This window comes from Bos indicus, chromosome 26, assembly GCF_029378745.1.
Source record: "Bos indicus isolate NIAB-ARS_2022 breed Sahiwal x Tharparkar chromosome 26, NIAB-ARS_B.indTharparkar_mat_pri_1.0, whole genome shotgun sequence".
Lineage (NCBI taxonomy): Eukaryota > Metazoa > Chordata > Mammalia > Artiodactyla > Bovidae > Bos > Bos indicus.
In genome coordinates this window covers 14,321,658-14,348,118 of record NC_091785.1, presented here as the reverse complement: position 1 = coordinate 14,348,118, position 26,461 = coordinate 14,321,658, and the positions used below count along the sequence as shown (strand labels likewise).

The 26,461-nt window shown below is 39.8% G+C and overlaps 1 protein-coding gene across 7 annotated transcripts in view; it reads right to left on the bottom strand.

Moving 5' to 3' along the window:
• Positions 1-26,461, bottom strand: part of EXOC6 (exocyst complex component 6) — a 192,550-nt gene that overhangs the window by 150,367 nt on the left and 15,722 nt on the right. For 2 of the 7 annotated variants that reach the window (XM_070780487.1, XM_019952980.2), the window contains exon 1: positions 25,263-25,418. The exons of 3 other annotated variants lie outside the window; for them this stretch is intronic. In XM_070780487.1, the coding sequence (XP_070636588.1) occupies positions 25,263-25,363 (101 nt within the window). In that variant the 5' untranslated portion in view covers positions 25,364-25,418. Of the gene's footprint in view, positions 1-5,067; positions 6,111-24,787; positions 24,972-25,262; positions 25,419-26,461 lie in introns of those variants that run through there. 2 more of the 7 variants (XM_070780491.1, XM_019952979.2) reach the window with 2 other exon arrangements.

Genomic DNA, 26,461 nt, shown 5'->3' with positions numbered 1-26,461 from the left:
TCTATGTGGAATCTAAAAAAAAAACAAATGAATCTATATACAAAACAAATAAAGTCACAGACATAGAAAACAAACGTAAGGTTACTAAAAGGGAAAAGGAAGGGGGAGAAAGATAAATTTGGAGTATGGAATTGAAGATACAAACTATTATATATAAAACAGGTAAGAAACAAGGATTTACTGTATAACACACAGAACTATATTCAATATCTGATAATAACATACAATGGAAAATAATGTGAAAAAATATATATATATAACTAATCACTTTATTATATACCTGAAACTTAACACAATATTGGAAATCAATTATACTTGAATTTTAAAACTGTTTAATTTTAAAAATAACAGAACAGAACCATAACCACCATAAAAATTTTCTGGCAACTCCAAGTTCCTATGGGAAGTATGGACAATCTAGTGTAGGATAAACTTTTATAGATTATACGGTGCCTGATGTATCATAGGCACTCGGATATTAAAAGAACACACAGAAATTAAAGGTCACCTTAAAGTCACTGTTTGCATTTGTAGTAAATACGTAAGAATTTATATATTATATTGAAAACTGATGGGAAATTAGCACTGATTCATAAGTTAAGATCTAAAAAAACTAAGTATCAGTCAAATATAAATGAAAATGTATTTCACTTCTCCACCAGATTTGGAAAAATCCACAAATAGACAATTTTTATTATTTTTTCATGTTAAACAAGTGTCTTATATATGAGGATAATGCTAAAATTACTGAATGAAAAACAATCTAAAACTTCTAACAGATTTGAGTTTTTAAAACTACCTCTGAACTATACAACATAAGCATTTTATGGGAAAAAACATGTCAAGTCAAGTTAATGTTTAAAAAATAAGTTTTGGAGGTCCTGGAAAAGATGTAAGTATATCCTAAAGTAAAAAAAAGAACTTTACCAAACTGTAGAAAATATTAAAAATGAAAGTCTGATGCAAATGAATTTCATGTGAACTATCGAAGAAAGGATTCCAAAATTATGCACTTTAAAAATAAATATATTAATACATACTTAATTTTTACAAGGCATTTTTCAAAAGACACTGCCAAATAAATGCGATTGAGAAATAATGTGGAAGAAAAGAGAAAGATGGTAATCCTGATACAAGCCTGATCTTAACCCCTATCCTGACCACAAAGTCCACTTCTGCTGGTCATTTCACAGCTTAGAAGAAAAAATGGAGAGAAGAGGTTGAGAAGAGCAATTCTGTGTCCACTCAAAAGCAGAATATAAATTAACAAAATTAAAAATAAAAATAATCTTTTACATTTGAACTGGTGCTTTGCAATCCACAAAGCAATTTTGCATACATCTTATATTTGATCCCAAGAACCCTAGGGAAGCAGACAGGGCAACCGGTTTTATCTCTGCCTCACAGATGAAGGAAATGAGGCTCAGAGAAACTAAAGGATTTGCTCAACAGCAGGTGCCTACAAAAGGCCAGAGCCAAGTATACAATCCAAGTCTTGAACTCACAAGGAGTGTTAGAGGATATTGCACAAAACAGAAAAGGAGCTCACTGCAAAGAAAAATCACCATTCAGTAGATGAAATTCTTTATCTTAAATATGTCAGTAACATATTCATTACACATTTCCAGACTTTCTTTCTTATTACTATGGCAATGCCTGTATTAATGAATTCTCTTGAAATTAAGCTCCTTTAAAATGAAGTTGGCGATACTCAAACAACAACAATACATACACACACTCTCTTCACAAATCACACAAAGAATAGTTGCCTGCGTTCACATCCAGGCATGCAAAAACAGAAAACAAAACAACAAACAAACCATTATGCATGGATTCTATTAGGCCTGGTCTACCAAACTGAAAAGAACTAGCCCTTCTACTAAGAAAGGCTAAAAACAAACCTGACTTATGTTCTTTTTACTACAGGAATGAATGAATGAGGATAGAAATGATGAAAAAAGAGAAGGCAGAGAAAGATGGTGTCTTGTTTTTTCATCATTCAGAACTGAAAAAGGGCCTGATAAGGGTAAAAAGGTCAGTAATCTTTCTTGCATCAAGTGGTTTCCAGTCCTAGAGAGAACAAACCAGAAACTGGTCTTAACTAAAGCTACTGGAGGCCTGTATTTTGGAACACAGAGGAATAAAGAACCTATATGTGACCCAGTACAAGTTTAAGATAGAGGACCCTCCCTTCCTGAGTATAGTTCTGGTCACATTCCTTACTGTTTCCAATCTTAATATAAACCTTCTTCCCTTTTTTCCCTTCTTCCCTTCTAAACATTTTTTAGTTAAAATTTAATTGTTTTTATATTGCAGCTTTCATTATTTGATAATCTAAGCCAGAAGGCAAAGGCTCAGAAGCCAAATAGCCTATGTTCTATATCTAGCTCACCACTTACTAAGTACCTAGAGTAAATGACCTAATCTATCTCTACCTCAGTTTCTTCATCTGCAAAATGGGTACCTCATTTGCTTCTTATGAAGATTAAATGAAATAACATAAACAAGTTTTTTAAACAGTGGCATATAGTAAATATTAAAAAATGTTACCTATTACTTGTGTGTGTCTGTGTGCTTAGTCATTCAGTTGTGCGCTCAGTCATTCAGTCGTGTTTTCCAGGCAAGAATACTGGAACAAGTTGTCATTTCCTACTCCAGAGGATCTTCCTGACCCAGGGATAGAATCTGTATCCCCTGCATCTCCTTTACTGGCAGGTGGATTCTTTATCACTGAGCCATCTGGGAAGCCCTATTACCTATTATTTACTACTTGATTATTTTCACTTCCAGGAACAAAGATCCTAAGAAATTATTTTATTTCACAAAAAAATAAGAACCACCTAAATGTGCAACAATTAGAAGACAATCAAACAGAGAATTAAACTTCATTTTCAAACATTTAATAAAATTCAACATTTAAAATGTTGAATATCATAACCAATAAATATTCAACAAGTAGCATGTTGTTTCTAATATTAAAAATGACTAGAGTTTTGATTATCCTTAAGCAGTAGGGAAAAAGTGATTTTTTTCTCCTATTCTATATATTCAAGTTTTCTATAATGAAGGTTCTTGTTTTTCATTAATTCAATGCAAAAAATATTTACTGAGAGTCTATTGTACCCATGGCATTATGCTATGTAACAGAGTTGGAACTAATCAGGGATGCACGACAATAATAGGCCTCACCGACTATTAGATTAGGCCTACATTTAAGACATTTACTTAAAGTATACAGGGAATTCCCTATGGTCCAGCGGTTAGGGCTGAATACTTTTGACTAGATGGCCCAGATTCAGCCCCTGGTTGGGGAACTAAGATCCTGAAAGCTGTGCAACACAGCCATACAAGAAAGAAATAAAATATACATATTAAGACATACAACTAAATAACACTGTGTAGCATTCTTAAAAATCCATGCTATAAGAATTCAGACACAGAAAATATACATATATGTGTGTGTGTGTGTATAGTTATATACCTCCACATAGAATGCAGTGCTCTGAGATGCCAAGATTTCATAAAGGCAATATGACCTAAGAAGGGAATTCCGTGATAGGTAGGAAATTGAGTAAGTGGAGAAATAAGGAGGAAGGAATTCAATCATGATAGACACAGCCAGGAAAAAAAACAGCCTTGTGAAAAAGACAAACAGTTTAACTGATACAAAGGATACCTGCTGAAAATGGTGGGAATTCTATTCTAACTCTTAGGAGTAGTTAGTAATTTTTCTCTAGGCAGGGGTCTGGAAGTAACAAGACCCTTCTCTGATTTTAATAAAAGTTACAGATCTTCTCCTAGGAAAGTGCACAAACACAACTGCATGTATTCTTTGTCTCTGAAAACTACTGACCATTCGCAAGGCTGGACAAGCAGTACAACCTCTTCTCATCACACTGCACTGCACCAGAGGTGAACTGACTGAGTTAGTTCAGTCAGACACATTCTTTCAGGAATTTTGAAGCAGAATTCAGAAACAGTCAGCTTATGACGTACGGAAGCTGTATGTGGTCATCCTCCTCAAGGGCAAAGAGAAGCAGAGAAGGCCAGACCTCAGAGAGTAAGGAAGACAGAGTGAAGCATGGAGAAACAGAAAGAAATATGGTCTTTTACTTCTTTGTTCCAGTCTTGTGAGAAGTATTTCTGTGGGATACCCAGTAACTTTCTATTTTTTTTCTTAAGTTAATTCAAGTTGGTTTGGTACTTAAAACTAAAACAAAAAATCCTTAACTAAGACATACATGCAGGCACACACCTACACACACAACTTCTTACAGTTACGAGGAGTTGACAAACCCCCTTATCTGACTAACATATTAGAGCATGTCTTCCCAAATGAATAGGTTACAGGCATACCACAATAACAGTCATCTCAACCCTCGTTCTAACTTTCTATTTGTGCCATGATATATAAAATGCTGGGAAGAGTATTTATTTCAAAATAATTCAGAAATAAAGGCGCAGTTTAAGTAAACAGATGTTTGTGGAAAAGAAAATGTCAAACAGGCCTCTAGAGTAATAATAAAAAACAATAATAATATAATGCCATCTAGCTTTTATACAACACTTTTAATTTCTTTAAAACTTCCACAATATTACATGGCCAAGTAAAGAACTCAGGATAAGTTAAATATCCTAAAATACCACTGTTGGGTATCTAAATCAAGTAGGTATCTTGTAGCTACAGAGTAACAGAACTTTTAGCAACTCTAGGAATGTATAAACATAGAAATATATAAACAGAATTTAACTTCTTTCACCAAAGAATGCTAAAAAAGATTTCTTGTTCACAAAATATTCACTTTTCCCATTAAATATTTTATCTAGTTTGCTACATGTGCTCTTAGAACACTTTAGTAAATAATGTCCAGGTGCTTCCTTTAATTCAGTTGAAAGTATTCTGTCAAACAATATTTTAAATGACAGAGCTGACATATCCTAATTTTTTTAAAAAAAGGACACACTCACATCTTAAAGGATCATACAACCAATCAAAGCATCAAGATCAAACACAGGCAAAAAATAAAGATGATTTTCTCTATATTTTTGATGTTATATTTTACTTGCCTTGTCCTCTATGTGCAATTTCTCGAACTTGCTCTCACTAATAGTATCCTGTTTCCATGCTTAGGAAAGGGCTTAGTGCAGTCTGTTCGTTAACATTACTTCCTATAACTAGACTGACATTCTGTAATACTGACATTAACACTCACTGAAATTCTGGTTAACAACACAGCACAACGATGATCGTTAATGGACATCCTTTATGGTGAAATCTGAATTGATAATCAGCTAACACAGATTTGCAATAGACTTCCTCCTTCCTGTTTTTACACTCCTGACCAAGATGTCTCTTCCTGTTGACTTTTGTGCTACTTGGTAAAAAGCTAAAGATGAGAAATGGAAAACACCTGATACATATAAATTAAATTTCTCCTCTAGGGTAACAAACTGAATTGCTAAGTAATTTAATTCAAAAAGCTTAAGCAAGTAAGCAGATTAATGTATGCAGAGGTAGACTATTTCCCTAGAAAAATTTAGAAAATTCAACAAAAATATCAAACTGTCTATAGCAGATCTAAAGTGCAGTTTGCCTAATAACCTAAGATCTCTCATCTATATATGCTACCAAAGTCCTTTACGGCAGTTTTAATCTATGATTAAGGCGAAATTCTCTTAAGACTGACTTCTCAGCAAAACAGCCAAAAACAAAACAAAAACCACCATTCATCATGGAAAACAAAACAGAAAATAAACTGAGCTTTATTCTTATAACCTGTATACTCTATGCTAAAAACTACAGTTCAAGATCTAGATATAATATATATTATACCCAAAACATAATACCCAAAACTTTAGCAACAAATGTTCATAAAACAGAAACTCTAAGAGATATAAGAAGTGAGAGTAACAAATTAATAAAATGGGACAGTAACACACCTCTCTCAGTTCAAGAAAGAAAGAAGATAGAACCGACCTATTTAATAGTCTGTGTAAAAATGAGAACTCAAATATAAAAAAGAATATGCTTTATATTTAAGAGTACACGAAACACTCATGAAAACTAACCATATATTAAGCCACAAATAGTAAAACCTCAATGAATTCCAAAGAATAGGATTAGTGAAAACAGATTTACCTAACTGTAGTGAAATAAAATTAAAAGCCTTTTTTTTTAAATAAAAAAGACTTCACATCTGGAAATTTTTTTAAAACATACTATTAAAAAAGCTGTTGGATCAAACTGAAAATATAAAAATAAAGCAGAATTTCTTTAAAATAGCAATGAGGAAAAAAATATCAGAATATATGAAATACAGCTAGATCAGTCACCAGAGAAAAATTAATAGCATTAAATAATTATCTCAATAAAACAAAATAAATGAATCAAGTACAAAACACAAAAAGCTAAAAAAAGAATAAAATAAATCAGAAGAAATAAATCATTACATATAAAGGCAGAAATGAATGACTTAGAAAATAAACTACTGGACTGAATAAATCCTGAGACAGATTTTTCTTTTTTTAAGTCAACAAAATATATCAACTACTAACAAACCTAATCGAGGAAAAAAATGAGTGAAATCACAAATACTGTATTCTAAATGAGAACTGACAAGGGGGGTAAAACAAGCCATCAAAAACTGAAGGAAATTTTAACATGAGACTACATTACACAACTCTACTCAAATAAATTTGAAGAGATGGATAATTCAAAAGAATACAACTTACTGACTCTCTAGACAAAGTGTAACACAAAACCAACTGTAACAGAAAAAACAAGAGAAATGAGTTAAGATGCTCATACAAGGAAAAAAAAGAGGCACCAGACCCAGTTGATTTCATCATGTAATTCTAACAAACCTTTAAAGATTAAATAATAATCAATGCTAATTATACTATTCTAAAGCACAGAAAAAGAAAGAAAACTTCTAATTTTATTTAATGAGATGAGCACAACATTGATTCAATGACGTGAGGAAAAGTGAAAGTCAAGTTGCTCAGTCGTGTCCCACTCTTTGCAACCCCATGGACTGTAGCCCACCAGGCTTCTCCGCCCATGGGATTTTCCAGGCCAAGAGTACCGGAGTGGGGAAACCGCACCAAAAAAACTAGACCATCTCACTTACGAATATCAGTGCAAAAAAAAAAAAAAATCTTGAAAAGCATACGCACAAACAGAATTCAACGGCACACTAAGAGAGCAATAATAATAATAATAATAATAATCACAAATGTGATTTATTCTATGAAGACAAGACTCTTTCAAAAACAATGCATTAATAAATTCAAGCATATTAACGTTATAATGGTATACAGCACATGAAGAAACATGTAGACAACGAACAGGATAAAAAAAATCTGAGATAGACCCACTACATATAAAAATTTAGTAAATGATACCAGCAGCATCTGAAATCAATGTGAAAAAGATATACTTTTCAATAAGAAGTGTTAAGATAGCTAGCTGGTTTGCAATATTAAAAAAAAGACAAAGGCACATCATACTCCAGGAAAATTCAAAAAGGATCAGAAATGTGAAAGTAAAAAATAAAATCATACAATTACCAAAAGAAAACATGAATGGATTTCCCTATAACCTAGTATCGTGGAAAACTTTCAAGCAAAAAGGAAAGATTGATGAATTTTATTTTCATAAAAACTTTTGCATGGCAAAATAAAAGACATTAGCATAGTAAAAGAGAAAACTTAAAAATATTTCCAACTAGTGGCAAGAATTGGAAAATATTTTGAATAATTTTGAAAATTTTGAAATATTGTGAATAATAGAAAACAATCACTAAATGTTTCATCCAGCACACCCTTCTAGATTATCTGTGGCTTTCACTGTCTTTGAATTATTTTACATTTCTGTAAATTGCTGGAAACTGATAGTGATGCAAGTTACTTTTGCCCATAGAAATGTAACACACTTTTATCAGTGGAATGCAATTGATTATTGCCCTGTAGATACTGACCAATTATATGCCTATTGATAAATCTATTTCAGCATTCTCATAGGCCAATATCATTCTTTTGCCATTGCCTTTGAAACATTTGTAACATATTACTGGTTCCCTCATTATTTAATAAGTTAAATAAAATCTTTGGAATGCATTAATTTACTACCTGTATGACTTCCCTGGTGGCTCAGATGGTAAAGCGTCTGCCTACAATGCAAGAGACCCAGGTTCAATCCCTGGATTGGGAAGATCTCCTGGAGAAGGAAATGGCAACCCACTCCAGTATTCTTGCCTGGAAAATCCCATGGACAGAGGAGCCTGGAAGGCTACAGTCCATGGGGTTGCAGAGTCAGACATGACTGAGCAACTTCACTTTCTTTCTTTCTTTCACTATCTGCATGCGGGGCATAATTTTATCATTTTTTAAAATTATCTTGTTATAGTTTTGGAGAGTTCATCAAAATTCCCAGTGGACTCACCGGGCAGAAACAGGAAACTGCATTGCCAGAGATCTTCACCTCTATGTGAGGTTTTTGTTTTTGTTTTTGTTTTTTGGTTCCACAACCAGGGATTGATTTTGCAGTGAAAGTGCAGAATTCTAACTACTAGGCCACCAGGGAACTCTTCCTTTTTCTTTTTAGATATTTATTTATTTTGGCTGCACTGGGTCCTGGTTGCAGAACTCAGGCTCTTCACTGCCCCATGGCATGAGGGATCACTGAACTGGCATCCCCTGCATTGCAAAGCAGATTTTTAACCACTGGACCTCCAGGGAAGTCCTCCTGCTTTCGTTTTTAAAGGTCTCCTAGGAGGAAAACCCAAGTGACAACATACATGTAACTTGACTGACTCCCTGTTTCTCTGAATTTGGTCTCATTTTCCTCTCTACAGACCATGGCATCGGGTCCCTTCAGTTCATGGCAAAGAGAAGAGGAAAAAGTATGAAGCGTTGACAGATATTATTTTCTTGGGCTCCAAAATCGCTGCGGACAGAAACTACAGCCATGAAATTAAAAGACGCTTGCTCCTCGGAAGGAAAGCTATGGCACATCTATGTTTTTGTTTAGTCGCCAAGTTGTGTCCAGCTCTTCATGTTCCCATAGACTGTGGCCTGCGAGGTCCCTCTATCCATTGGATTTCCCAGATTCAAACCCACATCTCTTGCTTGGCAGGTGGAGTTTTTCCACTGAGCCACCAGGCAAGGCCATGACAAACCTGGACAGCATATATTAAAAAGCAGAGACATCACTTTGCCAACAAAGGTCTGTACTACGAGTCAAAGCTGCTATTTTTCTAATAGTTATGTACAGATATGAGAGTTGGACCATAAAGAAGGCTGAATGCCAAAGAATTGATGCTTTTGAACTGTGGTGCTGGGGAAGACTCTTGAGAGTCCCTTGGACTGCAAGCATATCCAACCAGTCCATTCTGAAGGAGATCAACCCTGAATATTCACTGGAAGGATTGATGCTCCAATACTTTGGCCACCTGATGCAAAGAGGCAACTCATTAAAAAAGACCCTGATGCTGGGAAAAATTGAAGGCAGGAGAAGAAGGGGGACGACAGAGGATGAGATGGTTAGATGATATCACTGACTCAACGGACACGAGTTTGAGCAACCTCTGGGAGATGGTGAAGGACAGGGAAGCCTGGTGTGCTGCAGTCCACGACAGAGCTAATGAACAACAGCAACGTTGAGTGGGAGGATTAGTCAAACTATTTTAGGGAAGGGGTGGAGATTTCCAGGCACTGGGCCACCACCCATCTTCTGGTCTTTTGATGGTGCCCTAGAACTGTCATCCTGCTTATTTAACTTCTATGCAGAGTACATCATGAGAAACGCTGGGCTGCAAGAAGCACAAGCTGGAATCAAGATTGCCGGGAGAAATATCAATAACCTCAGATATGCAGATGACACCACCCTGATGGCAGAAAGTGAAGAGGAACTAAGAAGCCTCTTGATGAAAGTGAAAGTGGAGAGTGAAAAAGTTGTCTTAAAGCTCAACATTCAGAAAACGAAGATCATGGCATCTGGTCCCATCACTTCTTGGCAAATAGACGGGGAAACAGTGGAAACAGTGTCAGACTTTATTTTTCTGGGCTCCAAAATCACTGCAGATGGTGACTTCAGCCATGAAATTAAAAGACGCTTACTCCTTGGAAGAAAAGTTATGACCAACCTAGATAGCATATTCAAAAGCAGAGACATTACTTTGCCAACAAAGGTCCGTCTAGTCAAGGCTATGGTTTTTCCAGTGGTCATGTATGGATGTGAGAGTTGGACTGTGAAGAAGACTGAGCACCGAAAAATTGATGCTTTTGAACTGTGGTGTTGGACAACTCTTGAGAGTCCCTTGGACTGCAAGGAGATCCAACCAGTCCATTCTAAAGAAGATCAGTCCTGGGTGTTCTTTGGAAAGAATGATGCTAAAGCTGAAACTCCAGTACTTTGGCCACCTCATGTGAAGAGTTGACTCATTGGAAAAGACTCTGGTGCTGGGAGGGATTGGGGGCAGGAGGAGAAGGGGACGACAGAGGATGAGATGGCTGGATGGCATCGCCAACTCGATGGACGTGAGTTTGAGTGAACTCCTGGAGATGGTGATGGACAGGGAGGCCTGGGGTGCTGCGATTCATGGGGTTGCAAAGAGTCGGACATGACTGACCGACTGAACTGAACTGAACTAAACTAGAACTGTCATGGCACCTCTGGATCTGTCATTTAGCTTGCTAATTGAGGATCAAGGTCTAGTCAAAGTGACTTGTCTACCATCTTGGACCCCTTTGATTCTAATCAGCTTATGTTGTATCCTTGGGCTATGTCATGCTTTCAAAAGCTGTGTCCCGCCTCCTTCCCTCCTACTTCAAAACTATGACCAAAGAAAATGAAAAATGACTTTTGACTGTGTGGCCACAATATTCTTTAGACTCCAAAGAACATAAATTAAAACTTTTTGGAAACTGTCCGACTAAGAGAAAATGCTTTTCTCCCCCTGTGCCTCAAGACCACGGCTCTCAGGGTCACTTATTTAGACCATCTCTAATTCCTGAAATTGAGAAGGGGAAAAAAAAAAAAAAAAAACAAGAAAAGAAGGCTTTAAAATTTTTTACTTATTCCAACTGTTACTATAAACTAGTGAGTTTTATACTGTGATTACTGACTCATGACTAAGTCTGGGAAATGAAGCCATGAGATTTCATGATGTGTATGTTTGGGTGATAGTAGTTTAGTCTCTAAGTTGTATCCAACTCTTGTGCCCCCATGGATGTAGACTGCTGGGTTCTTCTGTCCATGGGATTTTCCAGGCAAGAATACTGGAGTGGGTTGCCATTTTCTTCTCAGAGGGATTCTTCCCAACCCAGCAATCGAACTCAGGTCTCCTGCATTGCAGGTGATCTCTTGCACTGCAGGCGGGTTCTTTACAGACTGAGCCACCAGGGAAGCCTTGTGTCTGTTTGGATATATGTATGTCTCAGAATGTGTCTTTGCCTTTGGACACTGTTGCATTTACATTAATTTGTAAAACAGCTCTATTTAATTGGCTTAAAGCAGGCACTTAAAAATCAAACAATTCTAAATGCAAGAGACACTGAGCTATATGGTTTAACGTTTGCTTGTTGATATATGTGTATCAGTACTTTTGACTAGTTGTGCTAAGTCACTTCAGTTGTGTCTAATTCTTTGTGACCCTCTGGACTATAGCCCACCAGGCTCCTCTGTCCGTGGGATTCTCCAGGCAAGAATACTGGCCTGGGTTGCAATGCCCTCCTCCAGGGGATCTTCCCAACCCAGGGATAAACCCAAGACTTGCTTGGCAGGCAGGTTCTTTACCACTACAGAGCTCACATGAACAAAACCAGGTAAAAGAAAGAAAGAAAGAGAAGTCGCTCAGTCGTGTCCAACTCTTTGCGACCCCGTGGACTGTAGCCCTCTGTCCATGGGATTCTCCAGGCAAGAATACTGGAGTGGGTTGCCATTTCCTTCTCCAGGGGATCTTCCCCATCCAGGGATCAAACCCAGGTCTCCCAAATGGCAGGCAGATGCTTTATCCTCTGAGCCACCAGGGAAGGGTTCCTTCCCTAAGCCAGGGAATCCTTCCCTATTGCCTCAGGCTCTGCCTGTGACACAATGTTAATTGAGATTCTGCCTTTTAGACTAGCCTTGTTACAGGTAAGCTCTATTTCATCTTGTGGGCTTCACTGGTGGCTCAGCTGGTAAAGAATCCACCTGCAATGCAGGAGAACTGGGTTTGATCCCTGGGTTGGGAAGATCCTGTGGTGAAGGGTAAGGCTACCCACGCCAGTATTCTGGCCTGGAGAATTCCATGGACTCTACAGGCCATGGGGTCGCAGAGACACAGTGAGCAACTTTCACCTTCATCTTGTAGCCAGGAGAAAGAGAAAGAATGGCTTTATTACTTTGCCAGGCAAAGGGGGAACACAGCACCTCAAGAACTGTGCCCTCCTCCCTGGTGAATAAGGAGAGGTTATATAATCAGTCAGTTTACCAAGAAGAACCACAGAAAATGTGAAGAGTCCTCCTGTGATCAGAACAAACCTCAGAGACTGGCCTGAAAAACTAACACTGTACTCAAACACATATTTGTACATCATGTTCACAGCAGCATTCATAACAGTCAAAAGTTGGAAGCGATCTGAGCAAACAAATAATGGTTGAACAAAAAGTAGTATATATAAATACAATGAAACATTATCCAGCCTCGAAAAGGAAGGAAATTCTGACACAGCTACAACATGCATGCATGGACCTTGATGACATAATGTTAAGTGAGACAAGCCAGTCACAGAAGGACAATTATGATTCCACTTATATGAGGTATCTAAAGCAATCATATTCTAGAAAGTATGATGGTAGCTACAAGGGGCAGGTAGGAAGGGACAATGGGGAGTTACCATTTAAACGTGTACAGTTTCAGTTTGGAAAGATGAAAAGTTCTGGAGATGAATGGTGGTGATGGTTGCAGAGCAATGTCAATGTACTTTATGACATGAATTGTACATTTAAAAAGATAAATTTTATGTTACATATATTTTACCACAATTTTTAAGTAACATTTAAAAGTCAAGACTGGGGAGATCAGGGGATTTAATTCACTAGAAAAATCATTAAGAAACTCCCCAGGCCAGAATACTGGAGTGGGTAGCCTTTCCCTCCTCCAGGGGATCTTCCTAACCCAGGGATCAAACCTAGGTCTCCCACATTACAGGTAGATTCTTTACCAGCTGGGCCACAAGGGAAGCTCATGAAATAGAAAGATAAATGAAAATTTTGTCCATTTATTCCTTCAAATTTACTAAGTGTGATCTAATGTGTTCTAGCTGCTGGAGTGTATAGTAGATCCCTGGTGGTGTTATTCACCTCCCAGCAGCTAAGGGCTCATAGCTACCCTCTTCTCTGGAGAAGAGGGAGGCACTTCTCCTGCAAGCGGGAGGCACTCTGCCCAATAACGCCTGGGAAGGTATGTCCCCGCTGCCAGCACACACACTCTTGGGGCAGACTGTAGCCAATGAAAGATTGCTGGAGGTGGGAGTAAAAGTTCAGCTTCAGTGCCTCAGAGTGCAACAACTTTGTGATATCATTCTAACTCCAGAGCTTCTCCTGGAATCAGGCTGAGGCTACACGTAAGCTGAGCCCACAGATTTACTGATCGCTTCCCTATCCTACTTTCCTCACTCCTGCAAGTTTCACCCAAACATACTGCCTCAAGAAATCACTTGCATAAAGGGGGGAAAAATCTACCACTGGAAAAGGGACCAAATTTAACTAAATCAGATTGTGAAACAACTTATGCCCCTGGATATTGTTGAAAACAATAAAGCAACCAGTCAGCAATTACTGGAGTCTAATATCTGAGTGTGATACCAAGATAGGCAGACAACTTAACAGAGAGATCAGGGAAAAGAGACAAAGAGAATTTTGCTAAAAACACTGTCATTCCAGAGTGACTATGTGCCAAGACTGTGCCCTCTGAGGAGCCACAGCAGAGACTTCACATTGTGAGGAAAATAAATACACGTTATTAAAACAGTACAGCCAAGCCATTAATTAACAAGCACAAAAATAAGCCCCAGAGGGTGATAGGGTGGTACTGGGTTTAAGTATCCAGAGTTAATACAATATACTGTCTATACTGTCTGAATTTTCCAGTTTTCAACCACAACAACAAATTATGAGATAGGCAAAGAAATAGGAGACTCTGACCTACACACAGGAAAAGAAACAGGCCCTGTGAGAGGGCCTAGCTGGAGGAGTTAACAAAGACTTCAAAGTACTATGTTCACAGAACTAAAGAACACCATGCTCAAAGCAGTGAAAGAAGGTATGATGGCAGTGTCTAATAAAATATTTGTGACACAGAGAGAGAAATTATAAAAACAACGAAGTTGGAATTCTGCAGTTGAAAAGTCAACAAAAGAAACGAAAACTCATCAAAGGATCTCAGCAGCAGATATAAATTGACAGAGGACAGACTACTTAAACACAGAGCAACAGAAAAATGTAATCCAAACAAGAGAGAAAAAAGCATGAAGGAAATGTATAGAGCTTCAGGAAAATGTGAACACCACTAAGCACACCAACATACACGTGATGGGAGTATCAAAGTAGAGAAAGAAGAAAGAATATTTAAAAAAACAACGGTTAAAATTTCCCTAATTTGATGAAAAACATTAATTTAAACATCCAAGATAATCAATAAACTACAAGAAGAATAAACAGAAAGAAATCCATTCCCAGACACAACACAGTAAAATAATGAAAGACAAAAGGAAAATCTTGAAAGCAACAAGGGGGTGGGATGGGGGGAAACCACACACAAGGGGATCCCACTGAGATTAACAGCTGACTTATTATCAGCAAAAACGCAGGCCAAAAGGCAATGGGATGATACATTCAAAGTGCTAAAAGAAAAAACTGCCAACCAAGAATCTTGTAACAAAGCTCTCTCTAGAAAAATGACGGTAAAATAAGGACACTTGCAGATAAACAAAAGCTTAGAGAATTATTAACAGCAGACCAGTCCTAAAAGAAATATGAATAGAAGTCCTCCCTAAGAGCGTGCCCAGATGGCAATGTGAACACACACACACAAACACCAGTAAGGATAACTATGGAACTATAAAGACACTATAGTGACTTCCCTGGTGGTCCAGTGGCTAAGACTCCACTTTTCACAGTGGAGGGGGCCCAGGTTCTATCCCTAGTCAGGAAACTAGATCCTACATGCCACAATTGAAGATTTCACAATTGAAGATGTCAGGGCAAGTAAGACCTGCCACAGTCAAATACAAGATTTTTTTTTAAGACAGTATAAATGCATCTTTCTTCCTTTACTGATTTAAAAAGCAAGTGCAGAAGACAACATGTACATAACTGTACTGACAACAATATATATTTCAACTATAGAAATATATTTGAAAATAACAGCACAAATGTGGGAGCAAAGCTGTACTGGAATAAGAAAAAGCTGTACTGGAATATGCTTCTCCCGCATATCTTGATTCCAAAAACTCAGCATCAAATGAAGAGATTTATAAATGGTAAATAAGGCTAACATAACAAACTCTATAAATATACTTGCTCTCCTTCCCTCAGCTTCTTTGGAAAATAAAAAACTACATGTAGTAAGAATTATAACAATGTATTGTTGGATTTGTAACATCTATAGATGTAAGGTATAATAATAATAGCACAAAAGAGGGACTAGAGCTATGTTGTTACTGTTCAGTCACCCAGTTGTGCCCGACTCTTTGTGACTCCACGGACGCAGCAGGCCAGGCTTCCCTGTCCCTCACCATCGCCTGGAGTTTGCCCAAGTTCATGTCCATTACATCAACGAGGCCATCCAGTCACATCTTTTCCTCTGACACCCTCTTCTTCTTCCCTCAGTCTTTCCCAGCATCAGGGACTTTTCCAATGAGTCAGCTGTCCGCATCAGGTGACCAAAATACTGGAGCTTCAGCTTCAGTATCAGTCCTTCCAATGAGTATTCAGGGTTGATTTTTTTTAAGACTGACTGACTGGTTTGATCTTCCTGCTGTCAAGGCACTCTCAGCACCATAGTTCAAAGGCATCAATTCTTTGGCGCTGTACCATCTTTACAATCCAGCTCTCACACCTGTACATGTCTACTGAGAAGACCATAGCCTTGACTATATGGACCTTTGTCAGCAGAGTGATGTCTCTGCTTTTCAACACACTGTCTAGGTGTGTCACGGCCTTCCTGCCAAGAAGCAATCATCTTCTGATTTCATGGCTGTAGTCACCATCTGCAGTGATTTTAGACCCCCAGAAGAGGAAATCTGTCACTGCTTCCACCTTTTCCCCTTCCATTTGCCATGAAGTAATGGGGCCAGCTGCCATGATCTTAGTTTTTTAATATTTGGTTTTAAGTTGCCTTTTTCACTCTCCTCCTTCATTCTCATCAAGAGGTTCTTTAGATCCTCTCCACTTTCTGTCAACAGAGTGGTATCATCCACATATCTGAGGTTGTTGATGCTTCTCCCGCATATCTTGATTCCAGCTTATAACTCACCCAGTCTGGCATTTCTCATGATGTGTTCAGTGTATAAGTTAAACAAACAGGGTGACAACAGATAGCCCTATCATACTCCTTTCTCAGTCCTGAACCAATCAGTTGTTCCATACAGGGTTCTAACTGTTGCTTCTTGACCCACATACAGATTTCTCAGGAGGCAGGTAAGATGGTCTATATACCCATCTCTTTAAGAGCTTTCCACAGTTTGTTATGATCCACACGGTCAAAGGTTTTAGCATAACTGAAACAGAGGTAGATGTTTTTCTGGAATTCCATTGCTTTCTGTGATCCAGAAAGTGTTGGCAATTTGATCTCTGGTTCCTCTGCCTTTTCTAAACCCAGATGGGCCATCTCAAGGTTCTCGGTTCATATAGTGCTGAAGCCTAGCATGCAAGATTTTAAGCATGACTTTACTAGCATGGGAGACAAGTGCAACTGTCTGATGGTTTGAACATCCTTAAGTAATGCTTTCTTGGGAACTGGGATGAGAATTGACTTTTTCCAGTCCTGTGGCCACTGCTGGGTCTTCCAGATTTGCTGACATATTGAGTGCAACACTTTGACAGCATCATCTTTTAGAGTTTTGAATAGCTCCACTGAAATTCCATTGCATCCACTAGTTTTATTGACAGTAATGTTTCCTAAGGCCCACGTGACTCCACACTTCAGAATGTCTGGCTCTGGGTGACTGACCATACCATCACAGTTATCTGGTTCATTAAGATCTTTTTTGTACAGTTCCTCTGTGTATTCTTTCCATCTCTTCTTGATCTCTTCTGTTTCTACTAGGTCTCAACCATTTCTGTCCTTTATTGTGCCCATCTTTACATGAAATGTTCCCTTGGTATTTCCAATTTTCCTGAAAGGATCTCTGGTCTTTCCTCTTCTATTGTTTTCCTCTATTTTTACTCATTGTTCATTGAAGAAGGCCTTCTATATAGAATAGTTCTGAATCTCACTGTAATTAATTTAGAATTAATCTGAAACTCATTCTGAGAGCAACCACTAAGAAATCAATTTTTTAAATACTGGAAAAAATCATTAAAGTAACTAAAATATTACACTATAAAATATTCACTTAACAAAAAATAGAAAAAAAGGAACAGAGCAGCAAAAAAAAAAAAAACAAAAGACATACAGTAAACAAAAAGTAAAATGACAGATACAAATCCAACTATATAAATATTAACATTCAACATGAATAGATGAAATAGTACAGACAAAAGTTAGAGATTATGGGCTTCCTTGGTAATTCAGTGATAAAGAATCCACCTGCCAATGCAGGAGACATGGGTTCAATCCCTAACCCAGGAGGATCCTACGTGCTGTGCAGCAACTCTGCCCATGTGCCACAACCACGGAGCCTGTGCTCTAGAGCCCAGAACTGCAACTGCTGAGCCCACACACGCCCTAGAGCCTGTGCTCTGCAACAAGAGAAGCCACCACAGTGAGCGGCTGCACACTTACAACTAGAGAGGAGCCCTCACTTGCCACAACTAGAGAAAAGCCTGTGGGGCAACGAAGATCCAGCAGTCAAAAATAATAAAATAAATAAAGTTATATTTTTAAAAAGTCAGGTTATGAAACTGGATAAACAACATGCTCCAACAATATGCTATCTATAGGAGATATACTTTGGATTCAAGGACAAAACTAGGTTGAAAGTAAAAAGATAAAAAGAGACATACCATACAAAGAGCAACCAAAAGAAAGCTAGAGTAGATTTACTAATATCAGACAAAACAAACTTAAAAACAAGTCTAGAAGACTTTCCTGGTTGTCCACTGGTTAAGACTTCACCTTCCAATGCAGGGGGTGAGGGTTCAATCCCTGGTCTGGTAGCTAAAATCCCACATGCCTCAGGGCCAAAAAAAAACAGAAGAAACACTGTAACAAATTCAATACAGACTTTAAAAAGCAATTTAAAAAATAAAATAAGTGTAGAGATAAAGAGGAACATTTTATAATGTAAAACAGTCAATCAATCAAAAATATATAACAAGTATCACTATGAACAAAGCTAGTGGAGGTGATGGAATTCCAGTTGAGCTATTTCAAATCCTAAAAGATGATGCTGTGAAAGTGATGCATTCAATATGCCAACAAATTTGAAAAACTCAGCAGTGGCCACAGGACTGGAAAAGGTCTGTTTTCATTCCAATCCCAAAGAAAGGCAATGCCAAAGAATGCTCAAACTACCACACAATTGCACTCATCTCACACGCTAGTAAAGTAATGCTCAAAATTCTCCAAGCTAGGCTTTAACAGTATGTGAACAAAGAACTTCCAGATGTTCACTCTGGATTTAGAAAAGGCAGAGGAACCAGAGATCAAATTGCCAACATCCACTGGATTATAGAAAAAGCAAGGGAATTCCAGAAAAACATCTACTTCATTGACTATGCTAAATCCTTTGACTGTGTGAATCACAACAAACTGTATAAAATTCTTAAAGAGATGGGAATACCAGACCACCTGACCTGCCTCCTGAGTAACCTGTATGCAGATCAAGAAGTAACAATTAGACATGGAACAGACATGGAACAATGAACTGGTTCCAAGCTAGGAAAGGAGTACATCAAGAGTGTATATTGTCACCCTGCTTATTTAACTTATATGCAGAATACATCATGTGAAATGCCGGGCTGGATAAAGCACAAGCTGAATCAAGATTGCCAGGAGAAATACCAATAACCTCAGATATGCAGATGATACCAACCCATGGCAGAAAGCAAAGAGGAGCTAAAGAGCCTCTTGATGAAAGAGGAGAGTGAAAAAGTTGGCTTAAAACTAAACATTAAAAAAACTAAGATCATGGCATCCAGTCCCATCACTACATGGCAAATAGATGGGGAAATAATGGAAACAGTGACATACTTTATTTTCTTGGGCTCCAAAATCACTCTGAATGGTGACTGCAGCCATGAAATTAAGACACTTTCTCCTTGAAAGAAAAGTTATGACAAACCTAGACAGCATATTAAAAAGCAGAGACATTACTTTGTCAACAAAGGTCTGTCTAGTCAAGGCTATGGTTTTTCCAATAGTCACGTATGGATGTGACAGTTGGACCATAAAGAAGACTGAGCACTGAAGAACTGATACCTTTGAACTGTGGTGTTGAAGAACACCCTTGTGAGTCCCCTGGACTGCAAGGAGATCAAACCAGTCAATCCTGAAGGAAACAAACTCTGAATATTCATTAGAAGGACTGATGCTAAAGCTGAAGATCCAATACTTGGCCACCTGATGCAAAGAACTGACTCCTTAGAAAAGACCCTGGTGCTGGGAAAGACTGAAGGCAGGAGGAGAAGGGGGCAACAGAGGATGAGATGGTTGGATGGTATCACTGACTCAATGGATACGAGTTTGAGCAAGCTCAGGGAGATGGTGAAGGACAGGGAAGCCTGGCATGCTGCAGTCCTCGAAGCATCAGACACAAATGGGCGACTGAACAACAACAAATACACATTTATGGGCTTCCCCAATGCCTCAGCAGTAAAGAATCTACCTGCAATGCAGGAGACTCAGGAGATGCAGGTATGATCCCTGGGTAGGGAAGTTCCCCTGAGGAAGGAAATGGCAACCTACTCCAATATTCTTGTGTGAAAATCCCCATGGACAGAGGAGCCTGGTGGGCTACAGTCCAAAGGAGCACAAAGAGTCAGACACACTGAGCAAACACATGCACCTAAAAACAGAGCCCAAAATACATGAAGCAAAAACTACCCATTGCCCAATAATGGGCAGAACAACAAGTAGACGATCAAAAGGAAAGTAGAAGACCTGAACAACTATAACCTAATGAGACCTAAGAGACATCTATAGCATCTTCCACCCAATAACATCAGTATACACATTCTTCTGAAGTGAACATGTAACATTCTCCAGGACAGACCACGTTAGGCCGTAAAACAAGCCTCAGAGAATTTAAAAGGATTGAAATCATACAAAATATGATCTCTGACCAAATACAATGAAATTACGCATTAGTAACAGAAAGGCATTTGAGAAATTCACAAATATGTTGAAATTTAACAACATACTTAAATACATACATACATAACCAATGACTCAAAGAACAAATCACAAAGGAAATTTAAAAAATACTTTGAAATGAATAAAAACGAAAACACACAATACCAAAACTTATGACATCATGTTAAAGTTTATAAAATTGACAAACTTTTAACTGGACTGACTAAGAAAAAGAGAGACACAAATTACTAAAATCAAGAGTAAAAGAGGGACTTTCCTGATGGTCCAGTGGTTAAGACTCTGATTCCCAATGCAAGAGGCCCAGGTTCAGTCCCTAGTCAGGGAACTAGATTCCATATGCCACAACTAAGTCTCTCACAGCCAAAAAAAATTAATAGAAAAGAGTAAAAGAAAAGTCAGTACCACCAGTCTTACAGAAATAAAAAAGGTTATAAGGGGATGCTATGAACAATTCTGTGATTCCTAGGTGGCTCAGTGTTAAAGAATCTGCCTGGCAAGCAAGAAATGTGGATGTGACCCCTGAGTCAGGAAGATCTCCTGGAGAAGGAAATGGCAACCCACTTCAGTATTCTTGCCTGGGAAATCCCATGGACAGAGGAGACTGGTGGGCTACAGTCCATGGGGTCACAAAAGACTCAGACTGAGCACACACACACATGAACCATTTTATACTAACAACCTGATAACCTAGACAAAATGTACAAATTTCTAAAATGACACAAACTACCAAAACTGATGCAGTTAAGAATAGAAAATCAAAACAGACTTGTTATAACAAGAGACTGATCAATAATCAGAAACCTTCCAAGAAAGAAAAGCTAGATGGTTTTAGTGACAAATTCTACCATCTATTTAAAGAAAAATTAACACTATTCCTACACAAAGTCTTCCAAAAAGTGGGAGAATAGGGACACTCCTCACTCATTCTATCAGGCCAGCTTTACTCTATCAAAGCCAGCTAAAGACATCACAAAAAAAGAAAACTAGGTACCAATATCCCCTGTGAATACAGATGTAAAAACACTCAATAAAATATTAGCAAGCTGAATCCAACATGTTAAAAAGATTATACTCCATGACCATATGGGATTTATTACAGGAATGTAAGAGTGATTCAACATTACACACATATATACATAAATATGGTACACCACGTAAATAGAGAAATAAAAATACAATTCATCTCAATTGAGGAACACTAACCAATAATAAGGTATTACTCTCATACCAAAACCAAAGACGTCACCAGAAAATAAAAGACAAATAGCTCTTATGAATATACATGCAAAAATCCTAAACAAGATACTAACAAATGGAATCTGAGAAGACTCTTGAGAGCCCCTTGGACTGCAAGGAGACCCAACCAGTCCATTCTAAAGGAAATCAGTCCTGGGTGTTCATTGGAAGGACTGATGCTAAAGCTGAAACTACAATACTTTGGCCACCTCATGCAACGAGTTGACTCATTGGAAAAGACCCTGATCCTGGGAGGTATTGGGGGCAGAAGGGGATGACAGAGGATGAGATGGCTGGATGGCATCACCGACTCAATGGACATGAGTTTGAGTAAACTCCGGGAGTTGGTGATGGACAGGGAGGCCTGGCGTGCTGTGATTCATGGGGTCACAAAGAGTCAGACACGACTGAGCGACTGAACTGAACATATAAAAAATGATTATACACTATGACCAAGTGGGATTAATTCCAAAAATGGAAGGTTGATTTATATCTGAAAATCAATTAATATAAAACACCACTGTGATACGATAAGGAACAAAATCCACATGATCATCTCAATGGGTGCAGAAAAAGCATCAGAAAAATTCAACACTCCTTCATAGTCAAAACACTTGACAAACTAGAAGGGAATAACCTCAACCTGAAAAACAGCATCTATGATATTCCCACTGCAGTATACACAGAATGCGAGTTGTTTCACAACTTCACCAACACGTCGTATGGTCAGTCTTTTTAATCTTTATTTTTATTTTTGGCTGCACTTAGAGGCTTGCAGGGTCTAAGTTCCCTGACCAGGGACTGAACCTGGCCCAGCAGTGAAAGCACACAGTCCTAAGCACCAGACCACCATGGAATTCCCTACATTTTTCTTTTTTTTTTTTTTACCTTCTTGAAACATTTAAATTTTCCCATAATAAGTTTTTTTTTTTAATTTTAGTGTTAGCATTTCACTCAGTGAAACCTCAGGAATAAAAAAGCATTGGCTTAAACTCTGTTCAAGAGAAAGGACTGCTAGCAGTGCCTTCCACGGGTGTGTGCAGGGCCTGCTTGCAAATGAGAGATGACAAGAGTATATATAGAGTAAGTATGAGTCAGTGTAGTTCACTAAAGAAAAGAGTGTGGGTTTCAACAAAGTGAGTAGGTGATACAAATGTCACCAGCGAAACAGAATGATACCACCACCAATACATATATTCTATTTGTGTTACAAAAATCTCAGTGTACAGTTGACCCTGAAACAATGAGGGGATCGGGCCGAGGACCTTTCATGAAGTGAAAAATCCACATATAACTTATTGTCCATACAATGGGTTCTTCTATACCCCAGGTTCGGCATTTCCAGACGCAACCAACTGCGGATCCTGTAGTATCACAAAAATACGTTAAGCATGTATTTTTTCTATTTGGCCGAGCCACGAGGCTTTCCGGATCTTAGTTCCCCACACCAGGGGTCAACCGGGCCCCCAACTCCTCCCCCAGGGGTGAGAGTACAGAAGTTCCCAGAGTTGTTGCTGTTTAGTCACTAAGTTGTGTCTGACTCTTTTGTGACCCCATAGACTGTAGCCCACCAGGCTCCTCTGTCCACGGGATTTCCCAAGCAAGAATACTGGAGTGTGCTGTCATTTCCTTCTCGGGGATCATTTAGACCCAGGATCTTCCTCAACCGAGTCTCTTGCGTCTCCTGCATTGGCAGGCAGATTCTTTACCACTGTATATGTATGAAATGAGATGCCAGTCCAGGTTCGATGCACGATACTGGATGCTTGCGGCTAGTGCACCGGGATGACCCAGAGGGATGGTATGGGGAGGGAGGAGGGAGGAGGGTTCAGGATGGGGAACACATGTATACCTGTGGCGGATTCATTTTGATATTTGGCAAAACTAATACAATTATGTAAAGTTTAAAAATAAAATAAAATTAAAAAAAAATTACAGGTATAAATGAATTCACACAGTTCAAATCCATATTGTTCAAGTCAGCTGTAGTTAAAATTTTTCTTCTAAATTAATTTCACCTGCTTTCAATGATCCCGCCTAGTACATTTTCTCAAGAAGAAGCACCTCTTTCCTAATCAATACTATTTTCAAAAATGGACTGTTGTAATAACTATACCACACACTATACTCCTTCAGTTTCACCATGCAGTGAGGAAAACAAAGCTTCTTTTAAATGTATGAGTTCAACTTTCATTAGTAAATGCAGTTTTTATAAAAAGTGTTATACTGAAAAATTAAGGAAATGCACTAATCATATTTATATCATAGAGGGACCTTCATGTGACAAAAATGTATCATGTACCTACTACATGCTTAGGCATACAGGAGTGAACAAATAGGCAAGGTCTCTAAATTCCCGGGCTTTCTGGGTATCTAAACACGTACCCCTCCCCTGTCTACAAATAAAAAAATCGAGGTCCAGAGAAGTTAAATGATTTGCCCACGACCGCACACTTCATCAGTGCTAAGACTAGTGTAAACCAAGAATCCAGTTCTCTGTAGTCTCAGGCCAAGGTCGATTTACTTTGCACTACAACCACAGGTCCACATAATGACAAAAGCACAGTGAATCCCAAGTTCCCTAAGTGAATAATAATTTCATTATCATCACACCGAAAAATGAAGCCTTATATTTAAAGAGCAGTCATTCTTGAAGAAAGTGGCTAACACTCTAATGGATCACTAGAGTGCCTGGGTTTACTAGGGCAATAGATAGTCTGGAATAGTCATTGTTCTTGTACTATTTTTAAACGGTGGAGATTCTTTTTAAAATAAACGGGGAAATGCATGCAAAATTAAACATTCGCAAATAAATAAAAGCTTCCCAGACTCCAGAGAGGCTTGCCGGGCGAGCGCACGGTCACGATCAGTCACATCAGCGCGTTCCTGAGCGCCAGCTCCTCCCCTCCCGCCCACGCTCCCTCCTCGCCCACTCCGGCGGCGCGGGAGTATAGAGAATGGTGCCGGCGACTCCCGCTCAATTTCAATTCTCCCACGCCCTCAGCAGCCCAGCGCGCCAGCGTTTCCACCTGCGCGCGAGTCGGCACCTCTGTCCTGCCGTCTGCCGGCACTTCACCTTCGTCCCGGGCACGCCCGAGGCGGAGCCGCCCTCAGCCCCGGAGCGTCGCGCGAGCCGGGAAGCCCCAAGCGCGTTCTCGAGACCCCAGGCCCCGGCCGGGGCAGGGCGGGGCGGGGCGTCGAAAACGGGGCGGTGCCTCGACTCCCGGGGTCACAGGCACCGTGGCAGCCACACCCTCCAGCTGCGCAGTGACAGCTCCCGCGGCTGAGGCGGGCCGCGCGGACAGGTGCAGTCGCCCGTGCCGCCCCGCCCGGGTCCGGGCTCAGGTCCTGGCCCGCTGCGCCTCGGCCCCCGCCCGGCCGCCCGCCTCCTCGCGCACCACCTGTCGGGCCGCTTCGCGCGCGGCCGACGGCGGAAAACTCGCCCGCCTCCTGACGAGCGGCCGAAGAGGGCAGCCAGAGATCCCGAGAGGATGAGAGCTTTACCGGAGGGTGGGCCCCACGCAGGCGGTGTCTGTGCTCTGGATCTCCTGCAAGATCCGCTCGTGCTCTGGGACGGTGCCCGGACCTTCGCCGATCTCCGCCATCTTGGCTGGAAGCTGAGGAGCCGGCGAGGCGCGGCGCCGCGCAGACCGCGGGGGCGAGCAACCTGTGGCGCGAGCGCGAGGAGGCGGGGAAAGGGGCGGGGCGGGCGGCGCTGGGGCGCGTGGAAGGCCGCGCACGGGCGCGCGACCGGGTCACTGTCCCCGCACCTGGGGGAGGCCCAGGTGCTGCCGGCCGCTGTGCGGAGTGGAAACGGGCCACCTCCAACTCTCGCCCGGTACTGGCCCCCTAGTTGCTGTCTAGTAATTGGCCCTGCTTAAAAGCATAGATCCCTGTATTCTGTGTTCAGACCCTGTGCTAGCACTTGGGATTATTTCGTAATGAGGCAGGTCGACAATAAAGGCTACGGGAATGTTTACCGAGGAGGCATGGGTGGTGGAGGGTCAGAGAAAGGAAAAATCAAGAAAAGCAAAATGGTATGTGGGAGTAAGATTTGTTTTAGGAATGAACCCAGAAGAACCCAGCTGGCGAACAAGGACGACCGCTCTGAGTGGATTCCTGTTCCTGCCCCGCGGAAAGTTCACAGAGGCCAGTCTACTTGGAAATAAATTATAAGCGCCAGAAAAAGTAAATGACGTAAAACGAAGACATTTTATGGCAAAGATACAAGAAAGACCCAGTGCAGTGTGTGATTTCATGCCAAAGTCCTTGAATCCAAGTGCCCCCAAGTTGCTGTGGCTGGGATGAAGTGGGGAAGCCCTTGAGAGAAGTGGGCTTCAGAGAGATGGGAAGGACAAGCAGGTGCTTGGAAGAGTCTTGTTTATGGGACTGCTGAGTAAACCAGTTTGTCATGATCAAATCAGCGACTGAGGAAGATTAACCAGAAAGAGAGTACATAACCTAGCCCTGAGGGACAACTATTCTGGTCTCCGTTAATCCAGAGCTCAGCATGTCCCTTTGAGTCAACCAAGCTCTTTATTATACAGCTGTGTAACTCACTCCAGAGAACTTTTTCTAGAAGCTTTTACTACGTCCATCCTCCTCCTACAAAAATCCTGCCGAACAGTTAAAAGCATGACTTCCGAAGACGGGTGTGCTCAATTTAATCCCCTAGTCGTTCACTCTACAGCTGGGTGACATTG